The sequence below is a fragment of the Microtus oregoni genome, unplaced genomic scaffold, assembly GCF_018167655.1.
Source record: "Microtus oregoni isolate MIOR12 unplaced genomic scaffold, Mior012 000069F_ref0000032, whole genome shotgun sequence".
Classification (NCBI taxonomy): domain Eukaryota; kingdom Metazoa; phylum Chordata; class Mammalia; order Rodentia; family Cricetidae; genus Microtus; species Microtus oregoni.
This window is the reverse complement of record NW_024543976.1, coordinates 4,209,370-4,233,652: the sequence shown is the minus strand read 5'-3', so window position 1 is coordinate 4,233,652 and position 24,283 is coordinate 4,209,370. Positions and strand designations below refer to the sequence as shown.

The following is a 24,283-nucleotide window of genomic DNA, read 5'->3' as shown; positions in this document are numbered from 1 at the left end:
CCCCACACAGGCTGAGACACACTGACACTCTCCAAGCCTCCTCCCTCCCTCCTGCCTCCCTCTAAAGCACGGTGACACTGCTGTCAGCAGCCCCTGCAGCCTGAAGCCGCAGCCCTCTGTGTGGTGTGAGGGCAACCCTCTGGGCTGATGTGCACATGCATGCGTGCACACACACATGCACACGCACGCACACACTGGCACAGAACATATAGTATGAATTCACCTTTAGTGCAGGGACAGCAAGACAACACCACGTGGGCTTCTGGACTCTGCCTTACTACTTACCTCTCCGTTTCTCTGGTCTCTATTTCTTCCTCTCCTACTTCCTTGTCTCTGGGCAAACCCTCTGCCCCTGCTCACAGTGTCCCTGCCCACTGCCCAAGCCCTGTCCTCTTCTGATCGTTTCCAAGAACTAGTAGGAGGAGCCCACATCAGGCAAGCCAAGCTTCACCCACCCTGCTGAGCAGCAGATCCTTGGTGTCCACGCTGCCCATAGTATCCGGCGGTGCTATAAGACCTCTGGGACTACCAAGCCATAGAATGTTGAGGGTCTTTGTACCTTGGGGTCATAGAAGGGAGAAATTTTTCTGTAATCCTTCTGGCCTTTTCCACACACGTTTTTTTGCCCCACCAACTTGAATTATTCTTGTCGTGTGTCACACACAGGACTCATGTGGCCTCTGCCCTCATAGAGTGTGCAATCTGGTACAAAGCGGAAGTTAAATCTCTCCTGGAATTGATTATTTAGATGCAGCTGGGTGCCGGCTGTGGTGACACATGCCTGTAATCCCAGCACTTGGAAGACAGAGGCAGGTGGATCTCTATGAGTTGCAGCCCAACTTGACCTATATAATGGATTTCAGATCAGCCAAGGCTACATAGTGACACCTTGTCTCAGAATACCCAACAACAACCTAACAAAAAAAAGGGATGGTTACCCCAACCTTCAGTCCTCAAAATACAGTTGAATAAGGACTAGAAGCACAAATAGGGAATTTGAGACTTGAGATTCTGCTAGTAAGGGGCAGGGCTATTGGAGAGGATGCCCAGAGAAGGTGGCACTGGGATCTGGAGGCTAAATAGGAACTCTCCAGAAGGAAGAGGGCGTGAGTGAGTTCCCAACCACAGTGCAGATCAGGCAAAGTCTCTGAGGTGGGACAGTGACATGCATCTTCCTGGTGGTGGGGGAAACCTGGGGTTCCACTCTTTTCTGGTCTGCACAGCTCATTCCCAAACTCCTAGATGCTAGGTCCTAGGAGGAGCAGTAAAAACCTGTGTCCGTAGAAGGGGAGACTGGCAGGGTGGTGGAGATTGGGAAGCCATATGAATCACTGAGAAGTGGGAGAACTTGGTAACAAGAAACAGAGCCCTCTTTAGGACTTGGCCTCTCTTCCTGGCTATCAGGGAATAAGGGGTCCCAGAGGATAGAGTGTCTGAACGTGCAGAGAGAAACAGGCAGATTTAATCTTAACAGCAGAGAGAACTTCTAAGGATCATAACTGCTCCTGGTGCCAGCATCCTCTGGAGATGATAGCACTAAGGCAGGAAGGCAAGCTCCTGTCACAGCCCTTGGCCTCCCTGGTACCCTCCTAACCAGTGCCCCTGCCCTCACTTGGTAACAGGCTTGTAAGAATGGTCTGAGGGACAGCAAGGGGCTGGGATACTCTCCATTCTGTTGAGAGTAACACAGGGCCCAGGGATACTGCTCTATGGATAGAAAACTATGGCTCAGAAGGTAGTGTCTCACAGAACTGGGCCTTCCAGCTTCTACTTCCACCAGGACATAACTCTGCCCCGAGCCTCTTTGACATCAGAGCAAGTCTCTGGGGGTGTGCACCATGGCAGGGGCAGGCCAAGTCAGAAGAGGTGGTGAACAAGAATGCCTCTTTGCCTTTCTCCTGCCTTATTCAACTCTGGTTTGGCCACTAGGCTATATATGTGTACACACACACACACACACACACACACACACACAAACACACACACAAACACAGTATATATATATCCCCATTTTCCCTTTTTGTAACCCATTCAAGAAAAGGCACGTGCAACTAAAATAGGGAATATGTTGGAACTTCTGTTGATTCAATGTTCCCTTCAACAACCAGAATCTTTCGGTTCTGAGGCCTTCTGTGTCCTCCAAGAGACTTCTGCTGGGTTGGTGTTGGAGCTGGGGGGAGGGTGCAGGACAGTTCGTCCCCACAGCATCTTCTGGAGTCTGGGAGTGGGCGGTGCACCGCCGGGGACAGGAGGAGCGAGGCGAGGTTTCGGTAGCAGGTCTTGGGATGTTCTGGTTGTATTATGCTGTGGCGGGCGACCATCTGCTCACAGAGGTGCTGTGGAGACAGGGAGAGAGGGCACCCGAAGCCGAGGGCATCCTGGGCCATATCTCTTCTCATTAGTTTGCCGTCTGGAACTGGCATAGCTCAGTTCTGCTTGCTGATCATTAAGAAAGGATGGCATTGTCAATAAACAAACAAACAAACAAAAAATGAAAAGAAAAAGAGGGTTTGGGCATAATTTCATCCACCGTTAGCTTCCCTGGCAGGAAGGATCTGCTTAAGGCTGCCCAGGCCTGAGACCTGTGGAAACACCACCTCATGGAAGATTTCCTCTTTGCTTCCAAATGGCCTCTGCCGGCCACAGTTTTTTAATGATCTTGAGAACTGGAAGATGTTTGTATAAGTTACGGCCACCCTTCCTGCACACTGCTCTCTTTTTCTTTTTCTTTTTTTTTTTTGATTTTTCGAGACAGGGTTTCTCCGTAGTTTTTGGTTCCTGTCCTGGAACTAGCTCTTGTAGACCAGGCTGGCCTCGAACTCACAGAGATCCGCCTGCCTCTGCCTCCTGAGTGCTGGGATTAAAGGCGTGCGCCACCACCGCCCGGCACTGCTCTCTTTTTCTAAAGAGACTTTTGCCTATTTCTCACAGACTTAAAGCACAGCTGTGGACCTAAAGCCAGCGCTCTCCCCTACCCCAACCATGTAGGGTATTGAAGAGCAGTGGATGGAATCAGAAAGCCTGGTCCAAGTTTTCTTGACTCCGTTTCCTTACCTATTGACCTTTCTAATAATAAGATACACTGGACATGCCAGTTCCGCACCTAGCCACATAGGTCCCACACTGTGTCATCTAACAGGTGACACCACGCTGGTGGCCAACCGTAACTCTTTGCCAACCTATAGATATTTTAACTGTACCTGCTCTGAGCGCCACATCCCGGGCAGTCAGATTAGCTTGCCTCAGCTAAGTTACTGAGAACAATAGGACTAGGTTTGAATCCTATCCCAGACAGTAGGTCCATCTGTACTGTATCAGGGTCCTTCTGAGATGACCTCAGATTGACCCAGAGAGGTGGTAGTTTTGCAGATCTTGACAGAGGGAGGTTTGGAGGAGGGACTGGTCGGAAGACACCTGCCATGTAGCTAGCATTTGAGCAGGAGAATGAAGAGCTCCAAGGATGGTACTAAGATTCTAAAGGCAGGAGGAGTCCATGCTTATAGATCTCAGGGTAATGGTTAGAATGGATCCAACCCTTTGCGGGAGTCACGGGCTCCTTTGTGAAGCTAAAGAAGAATGCAGTCTTTGCCCAGAGCATCCCATACACAGAATCGTTTTAATGACATTGTAAATGGGCTCATCAAAGCCTAGAGCCTTCCTGGCGGTCCAGCTAATAGCCAGGCAGGACCGGAGGAGGAAATGGCAAGCGGACAGAAGCAGAGAGAATAAGGAGTGGCGGTTGATTGGGAATGGGCAGGAAGAAGTACTGTGGGTGCGGATGAACCACTGAGTCAGGTGTTCAGGGTACCCAGGACCCATAGGGTGGAGCAGGCGAGGCAGATTAGGCCCATAGGGGTGCTGCCAGGGCTGGGGGAAGGGGAGGCACTGGGTGGGCGAGCCTGGCATAAGCATTTCTTCCATGGAGCTTTGGGGGCGGTGACCAGATTGCGGTGGGTTCCCGGAGTGTGGGAGGTGGGAAGACAAGGCAGCGGATGTCGGACATTTGTTCTGGAAGTTTGGCAGCATGAAGGAAGGGGGAATCAGGCAACCAGGCTGCTGAGTTGAGAGGACGGCGGTTGCTTTACTTTATGGGGGGTGGGGGGAGGGGTATTTGTGAAAGCTGCCAATGAAGGGAAGTCCCGAGGACTCTGAGGATGCCAGACAAGTAGACTCCAAGGGTGCAGAGTGCAGGGCAAATCCGTGAGAAGGCTGCACCCAGAAAGCCCCCTCCCCCAGAAATGGTCCTCTCTGCTGAGACCCCAAAGAACTCCGTAAGAAGGGAAAGTGACCTGTCTTGGGTTTTCCAGGAGGAAGTTAGTGTTAGGATCCGTCATAGCCCTCTTTCACATAGGGAAACAGGCCCGCCAGGATAAGTCAGCTTGTAATCAAGCTGGGCAAGGATTCGGGACTTCTCATTTCCCTTGGCGCTGCCCCGCCCCCCGGCTGCCATGGCAACCCTTCGAGGGGGTTCTAGGCCAGAGATGATTGCACGCACCTGTGGCTGGCAGTCAGCCACACCCAGGACACCAGGACACCAGGACATCAGCTCGGCTAGTCAGCCAGAAAACAATTTCCCTGTGCGAGCCGCTCTTTACAGCCCGTTAGCACGTTCCCACATTTTCGGCAGTCAAGTAGACCCGCTTTGCTGGGTCTTGGTGCCGAGAACGCAGGGTGCTGGATGAGGCCTCACTCCTGATGAACACACTCAGGGGGGCCTCCTTAGCCCTGGGGAGAGGCCCCTTCCCCCTTTGTCAGGGCCCCCCTCCTTTTCCCCCAACTCAGGAGACAGGGTCCATTTTGTTTCCGATGAGGCTGTTTTCATCCTCTTGATGTAATGAAGCCCATACAAGGCATCCTTTCTTGAGCATTTACTATACTCCAGGGACTCCTGCTGAACACATTGTCTGCCTCATTATCGCATTGAATCCTTGAAGCAACTGCTCAGGGTGGGGACTCTATTGCCTGCATTTTATGGGGGAGGAGGCAGACAGACCAAGATGACATCACCGGCTAGCAAGGGGCTGAACGGTGATGGTGGTTTGAACTCGGGTTGACTGCTCTTGCTTAGAACTGCATTTGCCTGCATGATAGGCAGGAGCCCTTGACTAGGATACAGTACCGAGGTCAGACAGGTCTCTGTGCCATTGAGCCGCAATCTTCCCCTAGCCTTGCGTTGTCAATGAAGAAACTGAAGCCCGTGGGGCCCACCCCATCCAAGTTCTGAAAGTTCCTCTCTCTGATGCCTGGTGTCTTTGTCTCTCACACACACCTCTCCCTGACTTTATCTCTCGGTTAGATGGATAAATTGAGAGTGAAACACCTGTGCTGCATCATACCTAGGACCTCGTGGTATCACAGACCCAGCTAGAGCCGGGTGATTGTTAGCACCTGTCTCCTTGTGCCTGGGAACAATGTTCCACTTCCCCCCCCCTTTGCACTCAGAGACACTGTCTACCCCTGCCCCTGCACCCAGAACAGTCCTGTTCTTGGGCTAACAGCCCCCTCCCCCGATCAGGAACCCAGGAACACTTCCACAGGTATTCTCAAGACCTTCCCTCCTCCCCACTCCCGCATCACTTCTTCCTCCTCCGGGGCCACTTCTTCCCCCTACTGTCTCCATCTTGGCCTCTTTGATGCTCCTGCTCTGCCTGTCTTTCTGCTGCTAGGCCTTGGCCTGCCTGCCCACCTGCTGGCCTCCGCTCAGCTCAGAGCCCTCCTCCATTTGCCAAGGCTTCCGGGGCTGCGGTCACTTCTCATGCAAGATGAGAACGAACAAACACGCTTTTTTCTAAACAAAAGATGAAAGAAGCAGAAGTGAGAGCCGCCGGCTGGCTGCCTCGCTCTCAATTTGGCTCCCTGACTCTTGTCTACCCTGTTTGTCTGATTCCCCCCCCCCACACACACACACACTCTGCGCATGACAGGAAGGGAGCCTTCCTCTGTGTAGATGGAACCCCATCTGTGTCTTATGATCTGTGGTTAAGTGCTCTGAAATGACCACCTCGCCCAGTCTCTGGGAGCACTCAGAGTGATGCTGCCACTGCCCTCTTTAGGGGAGAAAGAGAATCAGAGGCTAAGTTCCAAGTCACACGGTCAGTAGGGGGCAGCCTGGATGGGACCTCTGTGAGCTATAGTCCCAGCTCTTGAAGGCTCCGCACCCCTCTCTGCCTTTAGAGGAGCCAGGAGGAAAGGCTGGAGAACCCTATGTTCCCTTTACTGCTGCGCATTCCTTCTCACTTGGAGCTGCAGTTTCTGGTTCTGTGTGTGAAGTGGGGTTCATAATTCTGATTTCTTCAGGTTGTTGTGGTATCAAGAGGAGTCTAGCAGTACCTGGACTTGAGAGCATCTTTATCCTGGAGCCAGGAGCTGGGCCCTGACTTGGGGAGTGTACCAGAGGAAGGCTATGCATCTCTGCCCAGGGGCGGCATGCTAAGGATGTCCTCTGTGGGGCTCAGCATCCCTGCGTAGCCATTTCCTGGTTCACAGAAAAGCTGTGCTGTTCTTATTCAATAGATCTCACTCCTGGGCCCCTGCTCCTTGGGTTCCGCGAAGCTTCCTGCACCCAGCCTGTTCCATGGCCCTGTCAACCTGATTCCAGGGGGAGAATATGAACTAGGATAGGAGACAACTGCCTGCAGAGGAGAGAGTTAAAATCCCCCCCCCTCTCATTTTAATGTTGCAATTGATTACATCCTCCTGACTCACCCTAATGGAGGTCTAGCTGTGAACCCACTGTGGGCCAGTTACTGGTGAGCAAGGCAAGGCCCTACCATCTCTAGGCAGCTCAGAAGCCTTTCCAGAAGAGGTCACCGAGACACTTCCCTTTAAGACTTCATAGGAGTCAAGGTCTACAGCTGGGCAGGAACCTTGTAATGGCTCTCAGGTTCATTCCCCTGCCTAGGTGAGATGGAAGCCTCTGAAATACCTGTTGTCTCCTCATCCTCAGATGCCCATTTCTGTCCCCAATGCTCCTGACTTCCTGCCTCATTTCTGTTCCTTTCTCTGTTGTTTAAAATCCCTGCCTCATCTTGCAAGTTCTGTTTATGGAGGTGCTAGTTAGTGGTACTGACACTGGGTACCAAGTGCTGCATGTTAGATTCCCGGTGCTGTGTTGGGTACTAAGTACTAAGTGCTAGACATAGGAACTCGTTAGTTGGGTAGGAAAGACGAGAGAGTGGGTAAGCAGCTCCCACAAGGGCCAGGTCAGGGGCGGAGTGGGATCAGTAGGCTGATAGAATAGAGTGCACATTTAGTCTTCTTACCTGCTTTTTGGTGCAGGGCTCCTAAAACTCTTGCAGTTTCCTGAGTAACAGGAGTGACTGGAGTATTTGTTGCTGTCTTTGACCCCAGTTCCCGACACAAACCTCTTAATTCCCCCTGGGATTTCCAGATGCTGGAAACATCTTTGGCTCTTATGGGGTGACTCGTGGTGGGTTTCAGTATGGAGGTGGCCAGCAGAAAAACCAAGCTCTGATTGGACGCTTGGAATCTTCAGCCTCATTCTCCGTTCTCTGGGGAGATGAGACTGGAAATCAAATTAGTGACTGGCCACAGTAACGTGGCAAAGTCGCCACAAAGACCCTACGTGCAGGGGTAAGGACACCGAGTGGCGGCAGTGGCATATCTCAGCTCCGGGGGTGGGGGTGGGGTGGCGCTAAGCTCCAATCTCCCAGGCTCTGGCCTCTGTTCCTCTCCCCAGCTGCTCATCTGTATTCTTCACCATGTCTTAGATTGTATAACAAACGCGCAAACGTGCTTTCCTGAGTTCTTGAAGCTATCATAGAAAATCCTTTAATTTGAGAACAGCAGTAAGAACTTCCAGTTGTTAGCAAAGTTGTACAGGAGCACGGGCAACCCGGGGAACCATTTCCTACAGTTGGCACCTGAAGTGAGGGCATAGTGTTGTGGAATGGAGCCCTGAACCTGCAACTCTGCCCCAACTCTAGATGACAGCAATAAATGACTTGCAAAACTTTCCACGGGCAAAAAAAAAAAGACTTTCCACGGGGGTATAGGCAGCAGGAGGACAGGTTAGCATAAAAGAAGCCACCTTTATTTGGTGGCCAGTATGTGGGGGATGGCTAACAGCAGGTAAGCTTTTCCTATGTGGGGGCTTCATGTAGTACAGTGGAGGCCCTGTAGTAGAGGCAGTGTCTCAAGGAGGTGCCTGGGGTGTCTCTGCTTTCTTATTGGTGATGAGCAGGTAGACTGTGATGTCCCAGGGAAGAACCATTACTGTGTGATGCCTTTGGTATACACGTGATCCTGGCCATTCCTTTCTTCCTTGTCCTTTTCTGCCCACTTACTTCTTGCTGCCCTGTGTTGAGGCAGCTAGAGTGTGCTCATCTGGGATCTATGCCAGGCTGCAGGCTTCCTCGGGGTCCACTTGCCATCGCCCCTGCTTCACATGTTAACGACAAGAAGAGAGACTATGACCCGGCTTTCCAGATAACAGGGTTCACAGGAATCATCTAAGCACCCTGTGGCTTGGGCATGCCCATCATTTTAGGTGTAGGGGTGGAAGTTTGGAGGCTATCAGGAACTGAGCATGGCCAAAAGGAAGCTGGGCGAGTACTCAGTGCCGGCATTAAAAATCCAGAAGCGCAAATGTGTGAGGCCCAGGTACAGCTCTGCTTGTGAGTGCAGTGTGAACTCGAGCAATCTACATGGAGCTGCACCCTGGAGCTCAGCACCTTGATCCGTGCTCCACACAGGAGGCCTCTGGATTGTGGTTTTTGCACTGTGTCTAGATGATTTGTCCAAATGACAGCACACTCGCATCTGAGAAGTCATCCCAGGCTCTTTCTTCTGGTCACTGGTGTGAGGACAGTGATGATGGTGACACTTTTCTGTGGTCTTGTGAGGGGTTGACAAGATGGCCTTTATTATGCACAAAAATGGTAGCTCAAGCTCAAATCCAGCCCTCAAACTAGTTTTCTTTGGCTCTGTGCTCAAACTCTTTTGAAATAAAGCAGCCAAACACTGCTACATATGTCCTTAGTCCCAGCACTGGGGGCACAGGAGTGACTTGGGAGACATTCCACGGGTGTACAGACAGCAGGAGGACTGGTTAGTCCTCCTTTATTTGGTGGCCAGTACTGTGGGGGGATGGCTAATACCAGGTAAGCTTTTTCTACACGGGGGCTTCATGGCACCCTGAGAATCTGATGGGCAGCCAGCTTAGCTAAAACATCCAGTCCCCAGTTCATGAGAGACAGTATCTCAAGGCAATAAGGCAAGGAGCAGCAGAAGACTTCTGACATCCTGGTCCGGCTCCACAGGGCTTGCACGAGCACACACATCACAACATACATGTGCGCACACCACACACATGTACAAAACTGAATCTGTGTCAAATTGGCATTCCCTCTTACCAGCAAATACAAAAAAGCTTGGTAACACACCACATTGACAAAGGCAGAGAAAATTGGTTTCCATATATATATATGTATGTGTGTGTACATTATATATATATCACTAATACAAAAAATCTCTAATATAGTATATATATATTATATTAGAGATTTATATATGCTATATTAGAGATTATATATATACTATATTAGAGATTATATATATATAAAATGTATATACTATATTAGAAATTTTTTTATATATCTATGACAAAATTGCCTGACAAGCAGCTTCAGAGAGAAAGATTTAATTTGGCTCACAGTTTCAGGGGGTTTTACTGTTTTGTGCCTAGGCAGACACGGCAAAGTGTCTTAGTTTGTGGAAGTAGCACACACAATAGTCTGTTCACATCACAACAGATCAAGAAGCAGAGAACATGTTAGCATACACTTCTGATCCCAGCACTGGGGAGGCAAAGGCGGGTGGATTTGAGTTCTCGACCAGCCAGGGCTACACGGTCAGACCCTGTCTCAAAGGGAAAACTAAGTTAACAGCAGAAAGGAGAAAACAGAACAGTATACCTACCTGGTGCTGTGTGTGAGGCGAGGTCTGCAAGGAAGGACTCCAGGCCCCAGCAATGGAGGCCATGGTAAAGAGGACAGTTTGCGGGCTGGGGCCTTGGAGTGGAGGCAGGATGTTTCCAGGTCTACATATTTACCTCCTTTGAACCTGGAGCTGTGTGATGTGTTACTTGTTCTAAGAACAAAGCTCTAAAGATTCTCCGAGACCCAGATTCTGTGGTTCTCACTCCAGGCTTCTAACGTTTTATAACTTGGTGACCTAACTTTTATAGACCCGGAGGGCTCATCTTGCATGAGACCAAGGATCTGGGCCCCTCTCTGGATCTTCCTGACCAGTGCTGCTGTAAGCCAGGCCCTGCAGCTCTCGTGACATAGATGACTCTGATGAAGGGGTCTCGCTTCTTTCACAGTTCAGCTGTAGGAGCTCTTGGTAGCCTGTGGACACAGGTCTCAGGCTGTGCCATACTGTTCTCTGTCTTCCAGGGGAGCTTTCTCCGTGGTGCGCAGGTGTGTGAAGGTGCTGGCTGGCCAGGAGTATGCTGCCAAGATCATCAACACCAAGAAGCTCTCAGCCCGAGGTGGGTTCCGGGCTGCCTGCCCACTGCCTGTTTTCCACTCTGCTATCGCTCTCGCCCTGGACCCGAACCCCGAGCTTGACTTCTGGGAGATGCTGCTGGCAGGCTAGGAAGCTCTTCCTTCTGAGAGTGTGATGAGAATAGATCCTTCCTCAGGAAATCCAGGCTAGGGGTTTCAGTGTCTCTCACATAGGTCAAGCCCTCCATGGTATTCCCTCTCCTTTCCCCTCTACCATGTCCTCCATGGCTTGCCACCCAACCTCTGTAACTCTGTTTAGCCTGGCTCCTTCTATGGGCAGCCCCTTTGCTCTTCCCAGGTCTCTACTCAGGGTCACATCCTCGGAGCAGTATTCTTGCCTTCTGCTCAGTCTGCATTTTTCTCTTTCCACTGTTTTTGATTTCCACGTAGCTGTTCCCCGGGCTCACTTCACTATGTGCCCCACTTTGGCTCCTTGTTTAATCCCTGGTTGAGTGAACAGGACTCACCCACTGCTCTGGGCTCAGCACCCAGGACAGCACCCTCGCCAGGCCTCTGTGCTACCTGAGAACTGTCCGTGGCTCTGCTCCCAGGGCACTGGCTTTTGATTTTTTTTTTTTTTTTTTTTTTTTTTTTTTTGGTTTTTCGAGGCACTGGCTTTTGAATAGGTGCTCTGAGGTGCGGCCTGCTTTTGAAAAGAACATCCAGCTAATTGTAGCTTCAGAGGCTTTAGGAACATTGTCTCCCAAACCTTAGAATGACCCTGGCCAGCAGCAGCACCATACCCTGAGAGATGGCCCGTGTTTCAATCTAAAATAGTTAAAGTTACATCTTTAAGGTGTCCAGGGGCACTGGAGTTTGGGAACTCTGCCCAGAAGAGTTCTGGTCATTCCTGTGTGCTTAGGACAGTAGTTGGTGACCAAGTCAGTGTATTGATAAGCCAACCCCCCCGCCCTCCCCCACAATAGATGCCTTGAAGGCCTGTGTAAGGAGAATTCTGTTGGGTGAGATGGGTGCAGAATCTTGGGAGAGAGGCACAGTGTGTCTAAGAGTTTAGTAGGCTGAAGCTTTGTCTGGATGAGGGCCCAGCAGGTGCATGGCTTATGAAGGTCCTAGGGATGCTGTACCACGGTGATCACGCTGCTCTCTGCAGGCCTCCCAGCAAGCCCTGGACTGGGCTGTGGTTGCTGCCTTTTGTCTCCAGCTCTGTCGTCTGGCCCACAACACTCTATTTACTTACTTCTTTGCATCCGGCGAGGAGGAGAGGCTCTGAGGGTCCCCATCTGGCATGACTAGTGTGAAAAGGCCAGGTCTGCAGAAAGTCTGGGGTTGGAGTCAGAGGCAAGGAAGCAGATGGGCAGGAAGTCCGAACAGAGTGCTGCTTCCTGTTGGCAGCCTGGCACAGCCTTCAGCTGTTACGTGCCTAGTTGTGCCCCAGTTCCCGAGACCCTGGGGATAGGGCTGGAGCAGTGGTTCTCAACCTTCCTGACGCCGATACCCTTTAATGCAGTTCCTCGTGTTGTGGTGACACCGCCCCCCCCCCACAGTTATTTTCTTTTTTTTCTTTTTCTTTTTTTTTTTTTGTGGTTTTTCGAGACAGGGTTTCTCTGTGGTTTTGGAGCCTGTCCTGGAACTAGCTCTTGTAGACCAGGCTGGTCTCGAACTCACAGAGATCCGCCTGCCTCTGCCTCTCGAGTGCTGGGATTAAAGGCGTGCGCCACCACCGCCCGGCTACCCCCACAGTTATTTTCATTGCTACTTTATAACTGTAATTTTGCTACTGTTATGAATCACAATGTAAATGTCTGTGTTTTCTGATGGTCTTAGGCAATCCCCATGAAGGGGTCATTCGACCCCCCCAAAGGGATCATGACCCGTGGGTTGAGAACCCTGGGCTATAGTTAAGGCAGGTCAAGTTTTCCCCTCCAGAAGAGCATCAGGAAGGAAGATGACAGGGGAGCATCATGCTGGCTGCGGCTGCAGTTCTATCTTCTCAGGGGACACAGAGACATAGAGGCCATCACTCCTGTTTGGGAAGGTGACTAAGCATTCTTGGACAGTAGAGGCTCTCACTGTTAGTGTCCGGCAGCTACTACCTAGGCCTTCTCTCTCTGACTCTCTGTTGAGACCGTGACCTCCTGGGAGGAAAGGAAGCCTGCCTAAGAGGCTAGGAGCAGGGGTGTGTAAGGGAACTTTCTACAGGCTGTCTGCTGCCACCGAACCCTCTCCCCAGCAGGGAGGAGAGCAGAGACTCCTTTAGCAGGTCTCTTTGTGTCACTCGCCTCCACAGGGGGCATTAAAGCTGTCACATTTGGCGCTATTCTCTAAACCTCCCCTGCTGGCTCTTTGGGATGGCTTCCCGCAGCTCCCGGCAGGAGCCGGACCCACCCGGGGCTTCTATCCACCCCTCCCAGCAAGCCCTGGCTTCCCCTAGCACACCCCACATGGCCTCTTCTAGCAAGTAGCTCCCAACTCCGGGAGGTATTTTTATATGTATTTTAAAATTAGTTCTTAAGAACAAAACCTTCACATTCCAAGTGTCATTCAAAGAAACCACAAGCAAATAAAATGAAACGTAGAGATTTTGCCTGTTTACATCCCTGCTGGTCCTGAATTCCAGTCTTGGAAACAAAATGAGCTTCCCCCTGGAGATGAATTGTCTCAGTGAGGCTTTTGGACCGCAAAAGTCCTGGCATAGTAAATGACAGCCATGTGCTCTGGGCTAGACCCTCCCAGGTGCTCGATGGACCTCTTAGGGACTCTGGGCATAAAGGTGGGGTTGGTGCAGTGCTCAGGGGCGGTCTTCTAAGACTCTAGGCTCAGACTCCTGGCGCAGGCTCATGTGCCATGAGGTTCAGTAAGATGCCTGTTACAATGCTTTTGGGAGGCTCTGAGGTTCATGAGTCTGTCTTCCCCATACTCTCCTGACACCTCTGGTCTTCGGATTATTTCTCTCATATCCCAGGATGGGCGGGGAGGGGCCTTTTTTGCTCCCAGTGCCCTCCCCCATTCATCATTCCCTCTTGCTACAAACCTGTGCTCACCTGTTTGCAGGAGCCCTCCTGTGTGCTTGCGAGGCTCTGGTCCTGCCTGGCCCGACTGGGACTGTCTGGATCCTGGCACTAGGCTGTCTCCAATTTGGCCTCAATACCCTGAGGTTGACCCAACCAAAGCGGGATGAAGGTCCCCAAGGTGTCATCGTGGGTCTAGGGGCTATGTTCTCAGGTACCAGGCAGGGTGTGTGGAGACTCTAAGCTTCCTTGGATGTCTCATCGCTGTGGGCTGGGACTGAGTCATACACCGATTATCAATGCAGTTATTCGCAGGAACTGACAGGCAGCTCTGCTGCTTGCCTGTGCTAGGGGTTTAGACAAGCCTCTCGGAAACGCCATGCTAGGCCCCTAGAACCTGGCAGTAACCAGTGGGCAAGGTTGTGTTTCCACTAGGCCCATTTTCCTGGGAATGAGATATGAAACACACCTATACACTAGGTAGAGGGAGAACTGAGGTGTGTTACCAAGAGAATCAGAGAGGAATGGGGCACACACCTTTGAGTTCAAGCCCAGCCTGGTCTATACAGTGAGTTCTAGAACAGCTAGGGCTAAAGCATAGAGAGACAGTCTAAAAGAAAGAAAGGTCAGACCTGGTGAAGGAGAGTGAAGGGCAGACGGACCATTGCAGAGAGCTGGGAAAGCTCTCGGAGGAAGTGACTTCGTCCTGGCATCTGTCTGAGGAGGAGGAAAGCAGTAGAAGAAGGCCCAGGGGAGGAACACTCTAGGAAGGGGACACAGCAAGCCAAACACCCTAAGATAAGAAGCATGGTATAGCCAGACGGTAGTGGCACACGTTTTTAATCCCCGCACTTGGAAGGCAGAGACAGACAGATCCCTGTGAGTTTGAGGCCAGCTTGGTCTTCAGAGGGAGTTCCTACAGAGAGAAACCATGTCTTGAAAAACAAACAAACAAAACAGAAATATACGCCAGGCCAGAAAAAAAGTCAGTGTAACTGGACTTTGTGGCTCAGATGATATAGCCTAGAGTTGGATCATAACACGTTGGGAAGCTGTTAGTCTGTTGGATACCCAGGAGGAGCAGCGGTTTATTTATATACCGCCCCCCCAAAGGCCTTAACCACCAGAGTCAAATACCTAGGATGAGGAGTTGCTCAGTCTAGAAGCGAGGTCCTCAGAGCTCTAAGTTCTGAAAGGGACTGGCTGCCTTGATCAGTGACATTGAAGAGGGGACTACTCCTTTATCACCAGGTCTGCCTTTCTCTTCCTATACACAACAGAGCAAGAACAATCAAGAGAACATGCATCTCGGTGCATTAGCAAATGAAAACTTTATCAACAGGGCTAGAAAATCCTGAACAACATTCTGTTCCCATGCAGCAGATGGGTATGGCTAAACAGGGAAAGGCAGCATGCAGGGCAGCTGTGCCATGCCTGCGGCTGGCGACAGAGTCTTAAAACCAAGGATTTGGCAGTTCCAGCAAGGAGGTCTGGTAATCAGACAGGGATGACCGGTTTGTGACCAGTGTTTGGTCCCACCCCCTGTCTAGTATGTCAGGGGGACATGTCACGTCATTTAGACTTGCACCCTATCGCTCTGAATGTGTTGTCTGGACCAGAAGATCCCATTCCTTTTGATAGGCTGGGCCTTGCCTCTGCAGATCTCTAGTTCTGCTGTGGATGAAGGTGAACTATGGGGGGGGGGGGGGAACAGGGGCTGGTTGGAGTCCTCTCCTCTGCTAGGAATCTGCACACCACTTCTGAGCGTGCTGAAGGAGACTGGGAGGGAGGGGGGAAGAAGACGGGTCTGTGGAGCTGATCTAGCCTTGCACCCCATCCCGACTCCCTGTAGCCTGCAGCAGGTTGTCAGCTGGGGAGCTGAGCCTATCAAATCAGAATTGGACTTAATTGCATTGCTGATGGGAAAGCCGCATTTCAACATTGATCGTGGCTTCTGCAGTCCGCAGAGGGCAGCCAGCAATTGATCTAGAGGAGCGAGCAGGGGAAAGAAGGGCTTTCTCTGTCCTCGCCACACCTGCTCTGGAGGGGCCATCCTGTGGTGAGGTTTTAGTCCTGGGTCAGCCTTGAACTGTAGCTTAAGTGTCCTTCTATGTGTTCCAACCTCCTCATTGGGGCACAGGCAGGCCAAAGGGAGAGTCCTGAGTCAGGTTACAGAGAACAGTACAACACAGGGTTTAAAGTCCAGCTCCAATCACACCGCCTGGACTGGGTCCTTAGCTTCTTCTTCCTCTGTGAAGTCAGAACAGTGACAGTATCCCCTAAGGAGTGCTTGAAAGGTAAGCAAATGCTTAGCCCTGTGCCTGGCATCAAGTAAATTCAGGTTCAGAGTCTCCAACTAGAAAATGCAAACTTTGAGGATGGATGTAATACGGAAAGTGGAACATTCCACACTAGGAAAAACTGGGTTTTATGCACAACACCATGAAAAAATCATATAAAATTGCCTTTAGGTGCCGACTTTGGCAGCACATGTACTGAAGTCAAATTACCCCTAGGATGCATGTATATTTCACATACATGTACTCTGTGCTTAGTTTATAGTCTCTTTTCCAAGACAACTCATTTTGTATATGCAGATAGTCCAAAAACCCCAAATCTCAAACACTTTTGGTCCCTGTTTCTAAGCATTTTGGACAAAGGGTGCTCAACCTCCATTCCACATTTGCTAGCAATTTCTCTTTAAATGTTTTGTTTCTTTAACGCAAGCATTAACTAACGAATTGTGGACAGACAGCACAAAGGGAACTGAAGACTACACAATGGCCACGGCAGCCCCAAGACTGCCCCTGGCTTGGGCCACGTGTCCTTATCTGTGAAATGGGGGTGGTGGTGCCACAGACCACCATGGCAGGCACTGACCAGGTGGTAGCTATGATTGTTCCCAGCAGCCTGAGGCTGAAACCACACAGTCTGTTGAGTTTATACAAGCTCTTACAGGTGGCTGGGGGACAGGGAGTTTTGGACAGAGGTCCTGGCAGGTAGGTGTGCAGCTCTGGGCCAGCCCCAAGGGAGGGACACAGCAAATTCTACCTTGTAAGTCTTTGGAGATGCCTGTCACGGCTTCCAGTGTTCTATGAAATGGAGGGGGCTACTGGGGTACAGCTCTTCTGAAAAAAAAATTACATTAGGAAGCTTGCCTCATCCATCCCTCCGTCCATTTGTCCATCATTCATGCATGTACCCATCTATCCGTCCATCCATCCATCCATCCATCCATCCATTTGTGATTTCTTGAATAATTAGCATGTACCAGGCCTTCAAGCAGATACAGGTGGTACAACAAAGACCCTGCCCAAGGATGTAGGTTCTATGAGACATAAACATTGCCTGGCTCTCTGTAGCCTAGAGGAGGGTCCCTACAGGCTTAAAGTCAGGGTAAGCTTCTAGAAACCAATGACATCAAGGAACAGTAGGATTGAGTCATAGCTGGTGATAAGGTTTGCCTGCCCAGGGAACTGGTGGTTCCCAGAGGGGACCCAGGAAAGGCAAACTCTGCAGTGCTTGGAGTTAGGGTTTGAGGGCAGGCCTAGGATGTTACAGGGAGTTGTACCCGGGCTCCAGACCTCAGGGTGTTTGGGCTCTATCGTACAAGAAGGGGTTGGAGAAGGCTGTGCTTGAAGAGCCCTGGATACTGAGGCCTGGACCGGGAGAGGGACTCATCTAGGTCCCCACCACCTACTTGCCTTTTCTGGGAACTCAGAAGCCCTGGAATGTAGTGTGCATTTTCCAGTCCCCGGGGCCACCCTTTCAGAGGAAAGGATGGTAGAAGCAGGGTGGGAGTCTAACATTTCTGGGATTCATGTGGGAATCTGTATTTCAGATCACCAGAAGCTGGAGCGTGAGGCCCGCATCTGCCGTTTGTTGAAGCACCCCAATATCGGTGAGCCCCGGGAGTGTGAGGGGGTCCTGGTACAATGTGGGGTAGCGGGGAGCAGCCACTTTCTTCTCTGGGGACGGAGGCTGTGGAGGAAGATGCGAAAGGGGGCGTCTTGTTCAGGACCAGCTTGCTTTGGGGGAAGGTGAAGAAAAAGGACCCTTCCTCCCTCCCACGCTGCCAGCAGCCTCCTTCGGAAAAGCTGTCTCAGGAAAGCTCTTGAAGCTGAAAAAGAAAGATGAAAATAGGACAGGGGGAAGCTTGGCCTTGACCAGCAAGGCCCACGCCCCGACCCACCACATGCAGTGTTAGCTTGGATCTATGGCCCTGTCCAGCTTCTGAGTCCTGCCCCTGTCTCTCTCTTGCCCTTTCAGGAGCTTGGCCCCTGCCCCAGAGTTAGACCAAGGTCAGTCTTCTGGAGACACTTGGTCCATGGTGGCAGGACCACAGGGAAGGTCCTAAAACACACTTCATTGTCTTATGTTTCACTACCTATCCCCTCCAATGCATGCATGGATGCATTGGGTCTGCCGATCCCTCCAGTCAGGGAAGAGCAGGGCTGTCAGGTCCTGTTCTATTGGCACAGCTGTGAGACCTTTGTGGGAAAGCTGCTTCCAGAGCCACTTCCCTCATCTTCACTGGCGCATGGCCTTGTCTTGTCACCTGGGGGTCCTGTGTTATGGCAGCTTCTGCTTTTATAGGCCTGAGATGGGCTCTCAAAGGGGAAGCTAAGCTGCTGGTTCCCGGGGCTTGTTTCCAGGTGAGCTGCCTCTGAGTTCTCTGAGGGAGCTCCAGTTCCTATAGCTCTGCCTTCTCTCATGGAGGGGAAGCAGATTCCTGCACAGAGCAGGAAGAGTTAACTTTCCCCAGGGAGATTCCTCCACCTGCTATTTCAAGCAGAGGCCCCTCCCCTCCCCTGCATAGCAGCCAGAGGCAGCCAGTAGCAGAGAAGAGGCCAAAGGCCACAGCTGGAGGAGGGCCCTAGCTGGACCCTGCTCTGCTTACCTGGGTCCTCCACCGCTCACTGCTGATGGAAGGTTCCAGGGAGCTCTGATAGAAACCCATGTCCTCAAGGAGGCTGTCAGGTTGGGAAGAGGAGAGTGACATACGTGTGTGTGTTATCTGTGTGTGTTTGTGGTATCTCTGTGTTTGTGCATGTGTCTTTGTCTCTGTATGTGTGTCTGTATCTCTGTGTGTGCATATTTCTGTATGTGTCTCTCTTTGTGCATGTGTATCATCTCTCTTTGTGTTTGTTTCTATATGTGTGTCTCGGTGGTGTGTCTCTATATGTGTGTGGTGTCTGCATGTGTGTAATGTCTACATGTGGTTGCTCTCTCTGTGTGTGTGATGTCTATATGAGGTTTCTCTGTGTGTGTGATGTGCACACACGTTATCTATATGTCTCTGTATGTGTGTGTGTCTATGTGTGGTATCTCTGTACATGTATGGTGTCTGTATGTGGTATCTGTGTGTGTGTGATGTGCACACACATGTATCTAGATATTTCTGTATGTGTGTGTGTCTATGTGTGGTATTTCTGTGCATGTGTGGTGTGTGTATGGGATATATGTGATGTGTGTGATACACACACACATACACATACACACACACACACACGTATCCAGATGGGTTTGTGCATGCAGCTGCTCTGTCTGAACTCAGTGCTCCTGTCTATGTCTCTCTCCCTCCCACTCCAGGCTGTAACAGGAGTACATGGGCCGTGGGGTAACAAGCTGTGGCTCAAACACTGCTTTGTTACTATTTAGCCAACCCTAGACACCTTGCCTTACCATTCTGAAATTCAGACTTTTCTGGAAATTCAGAATTACCCTGCCTTGCTAGGTGTGGTAATTCAAGAGAGCATAGTGCAATGCCAGGGTGAACGTGCTTTACACTGCTCAGGACCCCGAGCCCCATCTGCCCATTTTGCAGCACGATCTCCCCAGGAGACAAGTTTCACCTGTGACCCCACACAGCCCTTGCTCTGCACCATTGGCACAGGTAGACACCCTGACATGCTGAGGTGCAAGAGCCCAGAGAGGAGTTGCCACCTTTCCACTGTCTCCATGGAGGTGTTTACTCCTCGTTCACACAATGTCAAGTTCGCTGGAGGCTCTAACACATGCTCAGACCTCTTCTAGGCATTGTGGCTGTCAGGAGAAATGAGGGCGGGAATACACTTGAGTAAACATGGCTATTTGTGGGGAGCAGAGTCGAGCATGATGCCAGAAGAATCTCAGAGGAACAGAAGCCATGGACTACTGCTGAAGAAGCTGGAAAGGCCCCTATCTTGCCCAATAACTCATCTCAAGCTGATGCCATCTTGCCAGAGAAATCTAACAGGGTATAGATATGGTGCAGGAGCCCAGAGGGCATCGTGCCTGGAGAAATCTCACAAGATCTTATTCTGCTTGGCAAGTCCAGGCAAGGCAGATGGGCTGTTATCTGCTTGTGTCCACTGTCCTGTCCAAAGGCGTGGGAGTGGGGATCTCAGTACAGGCTGATCCAGCTGTGTCTGCAGACATTTTACCCCTCCATTCCTGCCTGGGTGAGGGTGGTACCATCACCACTTATGATAGACAGACCTCAGAAGTTCATGCCCATGCCAGAGTATGGGAAACCTTGAGGGGCTATTTGCAACCTGAGAGTTCAGTGAATAGTTTGGGATGGGAAGATATTCACGAACCATGCTCTACCTGCTGATAGCCCATCCAGCTATGATCTCCACAATGGAAACGTCCATCAAATGAGTGGAGGTTAGTATCCCCACGATCCAGTCACTCCCCATAGCACTATTCACTGGAGAGCAAGCCTTTAACACTCGAGTCTTGGGAGACACTTCATATCCAAAGCCTTTACAGCTTACAGGCGTCTAAGAATGCTTTCACTGGCGAGATGGCTCAGCAATTAAGAGCCCTTAACTGCTCCTGCAGAGGGACAGACCCAAGTTCCCAACACCCTCATCAGGTGGCTCACAACCACCTGAAACTCCAGTTTCAGGGGACCTGAGGCATTTTGGCCTCTGCTGGCACCTGCACACTTATGTGCACACACACACACACACACACACACAGAGAGAGAGAGAGAGAGAGAGAGAGAGAGAGAGAGAGAGAACTCTAAAAGAGAAAGTATACTTCACACTTGGGTTAACATTCCAGGCACATGACATGCTTGTAATCCCAGCATTTAGGAGGCAGGAGGATTGTGAATTTGAGCTATGTCTCTCTAAAGACAAACAAGCAACAAACATCAACAACAGCCACAGACAAGGTCTAGGGATGCTGCTTAGGGGTAACATCCCTACATCCCTTTGCTCCGTTTAATCCCCAGCGCTATCAAAAGGGAAAAGCTCTACCATTTTCATTTAAGATTGTGTAAAACACCTCCCCCTCCATCACCTATCTCTGATGGCCATCTCCCGACCCCTGGAGCATCCATTCAGGAACTGCCTCTCAGTCCACTGAATTTATATATGAGTCTGAAGGCTATGGACCACTCAAGGGCTCCACACTGAGTTGTACTCAAGGCCGCTGTCACACACCCAGTGATGCTAGCTGTGGCTTCCAGTGAGAAGGGAGCTTACAACCCTGTTGTCCACTTCTTCATCTTCCCAGACAGACGTGTATCAGACCTGAGCTCAAACATCTTTTTTAGAAAGAACGCCACACAAATGGATGGAACTAGAAAACACCATTTTGAGTGAGGTAACCCAGACCCAGAAAGACAATTATCACATGTACTCACTCACAAAGCAAAGAAAACCAGCCTACAAATCATAATCCCAGAGAACCTAGAAAACAACGAGGACCCTAAGAGAGACATACACGGATCTAATCTACATGGGAAGTAGAAAAAGACAAATCTCCTGAGTAAATTGGGAGCATGGGGACCTTGGGAGAGAGTTGAAGGGGAGGGAAGAGGAAGGGAGGGGAGCAGAGAAAAATGTAGAGCTCAATAAAAATCAATAAAATAAAAAAGGGAAAAAATAAAAAAGAAAGAACGCCACAGCTTTACATTTTGCCTTTTCACCAAACGACATAATTTGGAGAAGATTCCAAACCAGCGGGTGAACTTCCGAATCATTTCAACAGCTGTGTGGCTTCTATTGTGTAGGAGGATCCTAATTGTCTCAGTTAGCACGCCCACCCTGACTGTCAATGACACAGAGAAGGATGGGCAACCCTAGGCTTGTGAGAACTGGTCCTTGGCTAACAGGCCATAGCTTCCAGAGCCAGTCCTAGGCTGCAGGCCCTTCTTTTAAAAGCTGAGCAATTTAGGGAGCTCTGGGCTCCTGGGAGCTTTGCCTCTCTGTTCCCGGTAAATGAGGTGTGAAGAGATGGCAAATTTGCAGGCTTCAGAGTGCAGAAACCAACTGCTGTCCCTCTCACTCCAGCCCCAGGGAACACTATTGTCTTAGACTGCAGAGCAGGGATGTCAGTCGGGGGCCAGCACTGAGTGGGCACGGCTGTGCACCTCATGGGACTCCTGTAACGACCTAGCACAGTCTAAATAAGGAAAAAAGAGGTTCAGAGAGGCATAGTAACTTGCCCAGGTACTGTCACACAGCCAGTTTGTGGCAGAGACTGGCACCACCGGCTCTTGTAGCACTCTGGTTTGCCCAGCAATGGATGTGAGGGCTGGAACAGGGAGAGGGACCAAGCTGACACACAGAGGTCTTCAGTCTTTACGCCTAGTCCCCTTTCAGTAATGTTGGGGGTCTTGGTGTGGTCAGCCCATTCCCCTTGCTTTTGTTAAAGTCTGTGCTCAGGGACTGAGGTTGAGGTGGTGGTTCCAGGAATCCAATAGGGACAGAGGGGTGGTGAGCAGTGAACCCCGTGTAACCAGTTGCTTTGGCCCTGTCTACAGTCCGGCTCCATGACAGCATCTCTGAGGAGGGACATCACTACCTTATCTTCGATCTGTGAGTCTTATCCACACTCCCCCCGTCATGCCATGGGAGAAGGGTGTCTAGGCAGGGACGGCCCTGATGGACTCGGTCTGAGGACTCAGTCCGAATGCTCTTAGAGTTCCCCTAAATGTCGCCGGCCACTGCCCAAGCTGTGCAAGCTGGTCTTTCTGTTTAAAACACCAGACACATTCGACCAGCATCATCAGTTTATTTTTGCTTCTCTATTTGTGGCCAGTGATGCTGCCTTGCCGCTCATGGTAGTGATATCAAGTTCCATTTTGAAATCTGGTTTGTCAAAGCAGGAACAAAATGACAGGCGTCAGTTGTTCTTGGGTGGGCGGTGGCAATCGGTGAGGATGCTGGCCTGGTCTGTAAAAAAGTGGTGTTGGGGGGCAGGCATGTTGGGGACAGGAGCACACGAGAAATCTCCATAGCTTCCACGTGATTAAAAAAACAAAAATGGTTTTAAAATAAACAGAAAAGCAAGCTAAGCAAAGCCAAATGGACCATGGGCTTCCAGAAGCCTCATGGACCCAATGATTGCTTCTGCGCTATTGTCCCCAATGGTCTGGACCCAGTGTGAGGAGGAAGAGGCATCAGGAAATTTGGCTATGTCAGAAAACAGGAAGGGGGTGGCAGCAGGGACATTCATGATCCAGTTCTTCCTTTGAGGGCTGGGATTCTAAGGTCCCTGGCCCTGCCCTTCTCAGATGATTTCCAGAAGGTTCCTCCAGGCCAGGTGGCACCTGGAGTCTCAGTGGAAGGGTGACTCCGTGCCTGTCTCCCCAGGGTCACTGGTGGGGAGCTGTTTGAAGACATCGTGGCCCGGGAGTATTACAGCGAGGCCGATGCCAGGTGAGTACCAGGTGCAGCCTAGCAGAGGCGCCTGGAGGGAGGGGGAGGGTGCCCTTGCCTGCAGCCAGCTTCCCAGGGGGCCTGACCCCTCCCCTTTCTCTCCAGTCACTGCATCCAGCAGATCCTGGAGGCTGTGCTGCATTGTCACCAGATGGGAGTAGTGCACCGAGACTTGAAGGTGAGTAACCCTGGAGAGGCCCAGCCCCTTGGCTCTGCTCTCCCAGCCTACCCCCATAAAGAGCACCACCCAAATCCGTTCCAACTGGGGCCTGGGGAGGGAACTCAGTCATTCAGCCAGGTCTTCTGCTCTGTATTCCCCCTGAATTCCTTTAATTTCTCCACCTTGTGGTGGGTGACTGTTTTCCCAGCTGTCAAAGCTGTCCGGTCAGGAAACTGAGTTCAGGGAGGTAGGACTACTAGGCCTAGGCCTCACGCTGCTTGTGCCAGGCAGTTGAAGGGTATCAGACTGAGGCGGCCACGTGGGTTGGAAAGGGAGCAGAACTCAGCCTCCTGCCTTGTAACTACTTGACTTTTTTTTTAAGTTTCTTTATTTTATGTATATGCATCACATGTGTGTGTGTGTGCCTATGTGCACCCCATGCATGCCTGGTGGCTGTGGAGACCAGAAGAGGGCATCAGACCCCCTAGAACTGGAGTTTCAGACAGTTTCAAAACTCCATGTGGGCACTAGGACACAAACCCTGGTCCTCTGGAAGAGCAAACAGCCCGTGTTCTTAATCATTGAGCCATCTTTCTAACCCATTAGCTGGACTATCTTCCAGGTGACTCAGCTTCCCTACAGAGGGGTTGTCATGGCAACCTCTGCCCATTGATGAGGTTGTTAACGGAAACCACAACATCCCTGGAATACAGGCATCCTGTTTCTCTTGCTCCTGGGTCTCTGTCAGGCAGAGGAGAAGAAATCAGGGCTTGGAGACCCTCTGTACCCCCTTTCTGCCCACCTGAAGGAAAGGGATAGCATTAAGAAGTCTAGCATTATCAGTCATGGGCTACGTGACCTTACCCAGTATGTATGGACCTCACGGAGCTCCTTCATCAGCCTTGTGACATCAGCAGTCAGTAACTCACAGAACCCTCATTTTACAAGCGAGGAAACAAACGGAGA

At 50.9% G+C, this 24,283-nt stretch overlaps 1 protein-coding gene across 5 annotated transcripts in view; it reads left to right on the top strand.

Moving 5' to 3' along the window:
* Positions 1 to 24,283, top strand: part of Camk2a (calcium/calmodulin dependent protein kinase II alpha) — a 63,536-nt gene that overhangs the window by 5,029 nt on the left and 34,224 nt on the right. For all 5 annotated transcript variants that reach the window (XM_041641372.1, XM_041641373.1, XM_041641374.1 and 2 more), the window contains exons 2-6: positions 10,419 to 10,513; positions 17,340 to 17,399; positions 22,260 to 22,314; positions 23,092 to 23,157; positions 23,263 to 23,335. In XM_041641372.1, coding sequence (XP_041497306.1) covers positions 10,419 to 10,513; positions 17,340 to 17,399; positions 22,260 to 22,314; positions 23,092 to 23,157; positions 23,263 to 23,335 — 349 coding nt within the window. The remainder of the gene's footprint in view (positions 1 to 10,418; positions 10,514 to 17,339; positions 17,400 to 22,259; positions 22,315 to 23,091; positions 23,158 to 23,262; positions 23,336 to 24,283) is intronic.